Below are 9481 nucleotides of genomic sequence, written 5' to 3' on the forward strand. Positions count from 1 at the left end.
CAAGAAGAAGAGAGAAAGGAAGAAGAAGAGAGAAAGGGAGAAGGGAGATGATTTGGAAAGCCCTCACTTTTTGAATGTCAAATGGCCTTTAACATGAATGTGAAGAAAGTATGTGAGTGACTTATATAACGACTTGTACCTATATAAGAATATATTCTCATGTTCCTATTTTTGAAACCTTATACCCAATAAGAGCTTATAAATTCTTTTTTCATGTTCATTTTCGTCTCTATTTCTTTTTGACATGCATTACGACCTTTATCACAATGATAAGGTTGATAACAGGATCGGAACAGGACGTGGAAGGATCCCCTGTCCTCGTGGAAAAAATTCCTCTCATTTTTGCCCCCGTCCCTGCCATTTGAAGGCGGGGATGGGGGCAGGGATTCCCTGTTGGGGAAACGGGGTCCCCGTGAGGCCCCATTCCCCGTTTCCTTGCGGGGAATCCCCTACTAATTCTCGGGAATCCCCTATTAGATTCCCGTGAGGATTCTCCATTTTTTTGTTCAAATTTTTTAAGTTTGGGCTTGACTTTTGAACTTAAATTTAGAATTTATATATTCAATATTGGGCTCACAAATCTATAAATCTATATTATACATTATAAACATACACATAAATAAATTATTTTATATATTATAAATATATATATTTATAAAATATTAAATATATAAATATATTAAAATCGGGGTCGGGGCAAGGTACACATCCTTGTCCCCGCCTCGTTCCCCAGACGGGCCCCAAAAAATTCCCTGATTTGACCCCATCACCGGTCAAACCGGAGATTCTTCGTCCCCGAGATACTCGATCCTGTGGAAAATTTTGCCAACCCTACACAATGATGCTGATCAAAATGCTCCATAAATGTGTTTTCTTAAACTAAAACCTTTTTTTTTTTTTTTTTTTGAAAAAAAGAAACAATTAAATGAAAGGAGCATTTTTTGAAAGAGTTAAAGGTTGGCACTATCTTTTCCAAATCTTTGGGTCATTTTCGCAAGCACATAGAGCATGGATTTTAGTTTTTTTTTTTTATTTTTATTTTTTAATTGAGACATTCAACCCCAAAGTTTCTTCCACATTTACAAACTCTCATATCCTATGGATGTTGATGCCTTGTTTGCTTGAGCTAGCTTATAACCACTTTCTTATTGAGTAAAAACGAAAAGAATTAACCCAAAAAAAATTTATGTAGGCAAAAAATCAATTCTTAAACCTTCCGATTTTAAACCAGAAACTAGTATCTCAATTTATACCCTAAAATTTTATAAGTGGACCGATTGGACTCCTTTGTTAACTATATGTAATTATTTTCGTTTTATTTCATTTAAAATCAAATAAAAGTCATGTTGGAATGTTTGAATCTGTTATCTGGTACTCCGAAGGTCTCACATATTTAATTATTTATAGTTTATTTACGGATATGAACATAAGGTTTAGAGAAATGCACTATATAAACTCTCTCACCCTAGAGGCATTATCATTTTGTATTCTGTAGCATTCTCTTTAATAGAATTGTTCTCCTTCTACCCTACGGATGTAGCTAACACACTGTTAATGAACCACGTAAATCTATGAGTTGATCTTCTTTATTCTTTTATGTTTTCTACATTCTTTACTTGTCGATTTCGTAACAAGTTAATTAAATGAAATTCTTGTTCTTCCATCCCAGCAAAATAATCGATAAAATTGTCATGTAGGTCGTAAGTAAATGAATAAGTAAAGAAAGAGAAAAACAATAAAATGAAAAATCACTCCTACTATGAAAAAAAAAATGATCCATTTAATTTCAATATTTCTATTTAAATTAACTATATTAATTTAGAGTATTAAGTGATACAACACTCAATTTTTTTTAAGGATACAATTTGATTTTTCCCAAACTCTTAAAATCTAAAAAAAAAAAAAAAAACCATTACAATAAATGTGCAATCATGAATGAAAATAAAGGATACGTTAAAGTAGTTTAAGTTTTTTTTTTCCTTCTTTTTTTTTAAAAAAATTAATTAAGTTTGATTGTATGCATTTTTTTTTTTTTTTTTTGAAGAATTTAGAGTATATTAATTTAATATTGAGTATTAATTTTCAATTTAATGAGCTGTTTTTCTTCTAACGTATGGCAAAGCATAGCTGGCTTACCTGAGCCTTTAATAAGGTTTCTTTTGTTTTTGTTACTTTTTTTTTTTTATTGGTATTTTAATTTGTTTGTACAATCTAATGACAATGCATTAAATTAACGATAACAAAATTTGGATGTCTAGAAATATTCTTATTAAGGCATAATTTAAAAAAATGGTCATAAATTCAGCCCATGTGATGTTTTTTTTATTTATTTTATTTTTAATTCTCAACAAATAATTTTCTATGTTGTTTCAGCAACAAACCGTCAATCTAATAAATATATATATATATATAATTGAAAGATACTTTTGTGGAAAGATTCAAATTATGGATTTTTTTTATCTAAGACATGTTGTATGACAGTTTAACTATACTCGCTTTGACAATTGAAGGAAGAGTTAACGGTTCCTTTCAAAAGGAAGAAAATAGAAAGTTAAAGTTAGAATATTATATTTGAATGAGAAATCTGATTTGTTTTCTTTCTGTTGTGACAACTTAATAAAAAAAAATTCTCATTTTGAATTTTGATAGAACAAATTCTAACAATATTTTCAGGAAAACGAAAAACTCAACAATATAAAACATGTCATAGATTGATCCAAGAGACTTAATCAAACAAAACTTCAATAACTGGTTAGAATATTATACATTATTCATCTTTAAAATTATGAAAACCCTAAAGATTGATTTTAACATAAGATTTTGATTTTTAAAAAATCTCAATATTCTCGGAGAAGACGACAATTTAATATATGGAGTGAGATATTTGACCATTTAGTTTCTTAATTGAAGATACATGCATTTTTTCAAGAACATGTGTTATGTTAAATAGTTAAGCTATATTTAAGTTGACCCTTTTTTTTTTTACTGTATGTAGGGTTGGGGAATCGAATCTTTGACTTTGAAGTCAATAATACAAACACTATGACACATGGGTTATCTTCATTTTAATAAGTTGACCGATTTTTTTTTAATAAATATTGTGTTAATGGAAGTAAAAACTTTGAGTTTTGTCCAACTTTTACCTAATTTGGGTTTCAAAAGTTTTTATGTCACTTTAAAGTAGGATCAATAAGTTAGATAGTAACTGAGATACTCTCTATTGATAAAATCTTTGTATTATCGTAGAATCTATCATGATTATTTAATTTCAAAAGGAAAATAAGTAGAAATGATTTAAATTTAATAGAAATTGATCTAAATTTAGTTGAAAATGGATGTATTGATTTTGATGCAAAATTAAGCAATTCTAACCGTTGACATAAAAGTGGGAATCTAACAAAATTCATTAATATTTTTTTTAGAACATTAATAAAAAAAGAAAAAAAAAATTATAGATTATTGTGAATGGGTGAAAATATCATTTATAGCGGTGTAAAATTGACATGTACTTCAAATCATTATACCTCATTTCCTTGTATTATTTTTTATGGATTAAATTTATAATTTAACCTAAAAAAATAATTCAAATTAATATCACCACCACATTATCATAGGTTTTTTTTAAAGGAAAATGATTTCATATTCATGAGGGTGTGTATGTTACAAGAAAGGAAAAGAAGGTTAGTAAAATTACTTTTTAGTCCTTAAATTTTGAAGAATATGTGAATGTTTTTAAAATATATTTTCTTAATTTTTATGTAAACTTTTTTTTTAAAAAAAATGAGTGAAATGTATATCTAGTTTAAAATTGTTTACAATAGATTTAAAGACTCGTAATCTAATTTATTTCTATTATTTTAAATAATAATGTATCATTTTAAATTAGAAAATTAGTTTTAAAAATAAGTTTAGAAGAAAATATAGATTTTTTTAAAATTTTTATTTTTCTAATTTAAAATAATAAAAAATTACTTTAGGGACTTTTTAAAATTATTTTTTAAAAAAATAAGGGGTTAAAATGGTATATTTTGAAAAGTTAGAGACCAAATGCATCTATTCTTAAAAATTTGAAGACTAAAAATGTTCATTTTCAAGACCAAACATGTAGATTCAAATTTTGAAAATTAAAAAGATAATTTTCTTAAAAAAAAACATTTAAATTTCATTTAGTGTTTCAACATTCAATTTTGTTGATTTTGATCTCAACTTTTTAGAAGTATCTATTTTGTGTCTTCATAATTTTATATGATAATATAAGATTGATAAAATAAAAATCAATATTAAGGTTCAAATAATTATATTTTTGAAACTTTAGAAAGTAAATAAAAGTTTAAAATTTGAAGATCAACAAAGTGAAGAAAATAAACTTAAAATTTCTATATATATATAAAAAAAAGAAAAATATTCATCTTGAAAGTTTGAACTACAAGCAAAAGAGAATGGAATTCAAAATATAGAGGTCAATATGATATTTTCAATTAAAATTTATTTATAATATTTATCTAAGTTTGAAGTTTTGGGAGAAAATGATTTTATATAAAGAAAATTATAAAATATTTTGAAAATTGATGAGATTTTTTTTTTTAAATGATCCAAATTTCACGTCCAAAATATTGTTTTACCAAGTTTGGAAGGCAATGATGAATAGTTTTGTTGATGTGAAAAACAATTTGCTAAAGTTTTTTTATTTATTTATTTATTTCTTTCTTCGAAGATAAAAGAGTAAAGGAAAAAGAGTCCTAGCGTATGGTGAAGGTGAGCACGAACACAAGGAGGGAGGACGAACATGAGTGAGTGAGTGACATATATAAAAAAAATTTACACATCATTATTTTTAGAAAAAAAAATTTTTTTAGTCCTTAGATTTTGAGTCTAATTTGCATTTAATCTCGGGTTTTAAAATGTTATACGTTTAATCTTTAAGTTTTGAGTTTGCTTTCAATTTAATTCTCAAATTTCAAAATATTATAATTTTAGCTTTAAAATTTGAGTTTTTTTTCAATTTGGTTCATATATTTAAAAAAATTGTATTTTTAACCTTGCTTTTTTTTTTTTTTTTTTTACTAAATATGCATTATAATCTTAGATGTTAATGCTTATTGATTAATTTAAAATAATTATGAAATGAAATTTTAAAATAAAGATTGATTGCAATTAAAAAAAAATAGTGAGATTTAATTTATTATAATTCTTTTAAATTAATTAATAGATGTTAATACTAAAAATTAAAATAAATACTCACTCAAAAATCTAGATTAAAAGTTTAAAGGTTGAAATCTAGATAATAAATTCAAACAAAACTTTTTTAAATTTAGAGAAAAAAAAAAACATTTCAATATTTTGCATCACAGTGGGAAAAATATCAATTTAGAAGTGGAAATGGAATTTCAATAAAAAAAAAAAGGAAACCGTAGAAATGTAAAACGTATTTAAAGTAAAACGGCTGCCAAACAAACACGGTGTTTTTAAGTCTTAAAGCTTTTTCTCCGTTCACCAGTTTCAGAGCTTCTTCTCCGGTGAAAATGGAAACAAATTCCAATTCCCCTTTCTCTCTTTCTCTCAAATTTCCTTTTCTTTTCGCCCTTTTTTCACTCTATAAACTCATTCCCTCTTCTTGATTTCCTCTCTCTCTCTTCAATTGGGTCTTTCCCTTTCTCTCTCCTCCGTTCATGGCTGTGACTCCCAATGAAGTACACCACACCACAACCCAACAAAACATCCCTCTCCTCTCTCTCTCCTCTCTTAAATGACGATTTTACCCTCTCCGCCCGTCGCCGTCGCCATCGTCGTCCTCACCCTGACCGCCGTCGTTTTCTCGCTCTTCCCGGCGATCGGAGCTCTTGGTTCTGCTTCTACCCTTGCCGTTAGCTACGGCTCCGGCACCGTCTGTGGCATCGTCGCCGAGCAGCCGACCCAAAGGATTTTGTGCTTCCGTAACGGTCAAACCATTTTTATTGAACCCCACATCTCTTTCTCCGCCGTATCCGGCGGCCGGCATACCTTCTGCGGTATAAGGACCGGCGGCTACACTCTGCTCTGTTGGGACTTTGACTCAACCACCGCTTTGTTTTCCCGGAGAAGACTCTACTACAACCCCGCCGTTCTTCTCGAGAATCTCGCGGTCGGCGACGAGCAAATCTGTGCTACGGTGATTGGCGCCGGCAATGTAACATGCTGGCGAGAAGGTAACAACGCGAGAAGTGGATTTTCTTCTCTTCAATATGATTCAATCTCTTCTGGGTATGGATTTTCTTGTGGGATTTTGAAAGGGAATCAATCTGTTCGATGTTGGGGTAGAAATTCGTCGATTGCAACCGAAATCGAAAATGGGTTTCGAAATATTTCAATGTTGAGCATCGTCGCCGGTGGATTTCATGCGTGTGGATTGAATTTCTCTGGTGGGTTAGTTTGTAAAGGGAATAACGATTTTGGGCAGTTGGATTTTCCTTCAAATTCATCCATGGGGTTCTCTGAATTATCACTCGGTGAACGCCATAGCTGTGGGATTTTGATCTCGAATCGGTCGGTGATTTGTTGGGGAGGTTCGGGATTTTCTGTTGATTCGGTTAAAGAAACTTCTTTTGAGTTAATTTCTTCAGGATCTGACTTTGTTTGCGGTTTAACAACGAGTAATTTCTCTGTTCTTTGTTGGGGACCTGGTTGGTCTAATAATTCTTTTGGTATTTCTTCACTTTCTCTTCCTAAGATTCTTCCTGGTCCTTGTGTTCAATCTTCTTGTAGTGATTGTGGGATTTATCCTTTATCTCAAACCCTCTGTTCTAATTCTGGGAATGTCTGTAATCGCTGTTTGTCTACTGTTTCAACGCCGCCGCCACCGTTACCGTCGCCTCCCCCTCCTCAGCGGTCGCTACCACCAACGGTGACGACCCCGTCGCCTCCGCCGGCTGCCTTGAGAAAGGGTTTGTTGGCATTTGGTATTGTGGGCTCAGTTGGGGCCTTTGCTGGGATTTGCACTATTGTTTACTGTTTGTGGACTGGTGTTTGTTTTGGGAATAAGAAGATACATAACTCTGTTCAGCCCACCATCACTAGAGCTGCTAGTTCAAATGGCGGAACGACGACGTCGAACACGAACAACAGCCCTCCGTCGAGATCGTCGACGATACGACGTCAAGGCTCACGGATAATGCGAAGGCAGAGGAGTGGTACCTCGTCTAAGCACGCGGATAGAGCAGAAGAATTCACTCTAGCTGAGCTTGCTATGGCTACGAATGATTTCTCTCCTGATAACAAGATTGGTGAGGGGAGCTTCGGCATCGTGTACCGAGGGAAACTATACGATGGTCGGGAAGTTGCGATTAAGAGAGGCGAAACGGGGCCGAAAACTAAGAAGTTTCAGGAGAAAGAGAGTGCTTTTGATTCAGAATTGGCATTCTTGTCTAGGCTTCATCACAAGCATTTGGTTAGGCTTGTTGGGTACTGTGAGGAGAAAGATGAGAGGTTGTTGGTTTATGAGTATATGAAAAATGGTGCACTTTATAATCATCTTCATGACAAGAACAACTCTGACAAAGCCAGTAGTGTTGTAAATTCTTGGAAAATGAGGATCAAAATTGCTTTAGATGCAGCTAGAGGGATTGAATATCTTCATAACTATGCAGTCCCTCCCATAATCCACAGAGATATTAAATCATCCAACATTCTCCTCGACGCGAATTGGACAGCGAGAGTATCTGATTTCGGGTTGTCATTGATGAGTCCAGGGTCGGATCGTGATTATCGACCGACAAAGGCTGCTGGGACTGTTGGTTATATTGATCCTGAGTACTATGGACTGAATGTTTTGACTGCTAAGAGTGATGTGTATGGGCTTGGAGTGGTGTTGTTGGAGCTTTTGACAGGGAAGAGAGCTATATTCAAGGATGATGAACAAGGAGGGACACCAGTGAGCGTGGTCGATTACGCGGTGCCTGTGATTATGGTCGGAGAATTGGTGAAGATTTTAGATCAGAGAGTCGGGCCACCGCAGATCAATGAAGCGGAGGCGGTGGAGCTGGTGGCTTACACGGCGATGCATTGTGTGCATTTGGAAGGGAAAGATCGGCCAACGATGACCGACATTGTCGCTAATTTGGAGCGAGCTTTGAATCTTTGTGATGATAGCCATGGTAGCATCTCTAGTGGTGGAATTTCCATTGTTTCAGAGTGAAAAATTCTTCAAACACAAGAAAATTTCCAGAGACAAAAATTTTGAGCTGTTCTTCATTGTTTTTTTTCTCTTTTCTTTCTTTATCATTCTTTGTGGGTACACTCTTGGTGTAAAAAAGTAGAGATTTTTCCATCTAACATTGGTCCCAACTAACATCACTTTTATTTTTCATTGTGCAACTCTCAAATCTATATAGTTCTTTTTTGTTGTTCGTTTGATCAGTACGATCGTTCATAATCAAACTACCCTTTCGATAGGACCGTTACTAAGTTTTTGTTCCATTAGAAATTAGAATTAGAATTTTTTCCATAGGTGAAAAAAGTTAAGATTTTTCCATCAAACATTGAGTTATAGTTCTGAAAACATCCTCCCAACAAAGCCCATCATTTTTCTTCACTATGGAACTCTCAAAATGTCATAGGAACCCTTCTTTTCACAATGTTTGTGCACCGTCGATCGATCCCGACCAAACCACCAACTCGAGATCACGGGACCATCACGAACATATATGTTGATCAATAAAAAATAATAATTCAAAAACAAAAACAAAAAGGAAAAAGAAAGTTAAAGAATATTGAAAAGATGTCATAGACATGCCAATGATTTTATCTGTACAACACAAAAAGAAAAGAAAGATGGAAGAGGGAAGATTGAATGTGAATTGAGATTGGCTATTGAAGATTTTCCATGTGCTTTTGGAGGGTCCTCATTGGCTAATTTGAGCCCTTCTTTCTATATATTCTTCAAAATTTTGAAAAGATTTTGACCCTAAAAAAGGAATGATGAAAAATTTGTGGGTAATAAATGAAATAAAGAGAGAGGAAGTGGTCCAAACTGCAAAATTGAAGAATTTGACTTTGAGAACAGGAATAAACGTTGCATTTAATAGATAAGATGAGATTGGAAATGTAAGGACACGTGTAGGGTGTGATCATAGATGTTAGCGGTTAGAGAGATTTAACTCTCATAAAAGTCATTAAATCGAACGGTGGATATTGAATTTGGTGTATTGTGTGTATAGTAAAAGAAGAGTAGAGGAATAGCAAATAAATAAATAAAGAAAAGATTCCCTCCAAATATTAGATCTTAAATCTTTAAATTTTGAGTTTGAATTTCAGTTAGGGGTGTATGTGGGTTAGGTTGGGGATGTTTTGGACCAACCTAAAAATTTGGGTCGGTCGGGTTGACTACTCGACGATAGAGGCTTCAACCCAATCCTTAAAATTCGAGTTGGATTTCTTTCATTTTTATATATATATTTTTTGTTAACTTAATATTTAAATTTGTGTATAACACGTATAAATAAAATTT

At 32.4% G+C, this 9481-nt stretch overlaps 1 protein-coding gene across 1 annotated transcript; it reads left to right on the forward strand.

Moving 5' to 3' along the window:
* The first annotated feature begins 5437 nt into the window (after positions 1–5437).
* Positions 5438–8341, forward strand: LOC120081574 (putative serine/threonine-protein kinase-like protein CCR3). The gene has a single exon (XM_039036580.1). The coding sequence runs from the start codon at positions 5747–5749 to the stop codon at positions 8168–8170; it is 2424 nt and encodes an 807-aa protein (XP_038892508.1). The 5' UTR covers positions 5438–5746; the 3' UTR covers positions 8171–8341.
* Positions 8342–9481: the final 1140 nt, after the last annotated feature.

Source organism: Benincasa hispida, chromosome 7 (genome assembly GCF_009727055.1).
Source record: "Benincasa hispida cultivar B227 chromosome 7, ASM972705v1, whole genome shotgun sequence".
NCBI classification, from domain to species: Eukaryota; Viridiplantae; Streptophyta; class Magnoliopsida; order Cucurbitales; family Cucurbitaceae; genus Benincasa; species Benincasa hispida.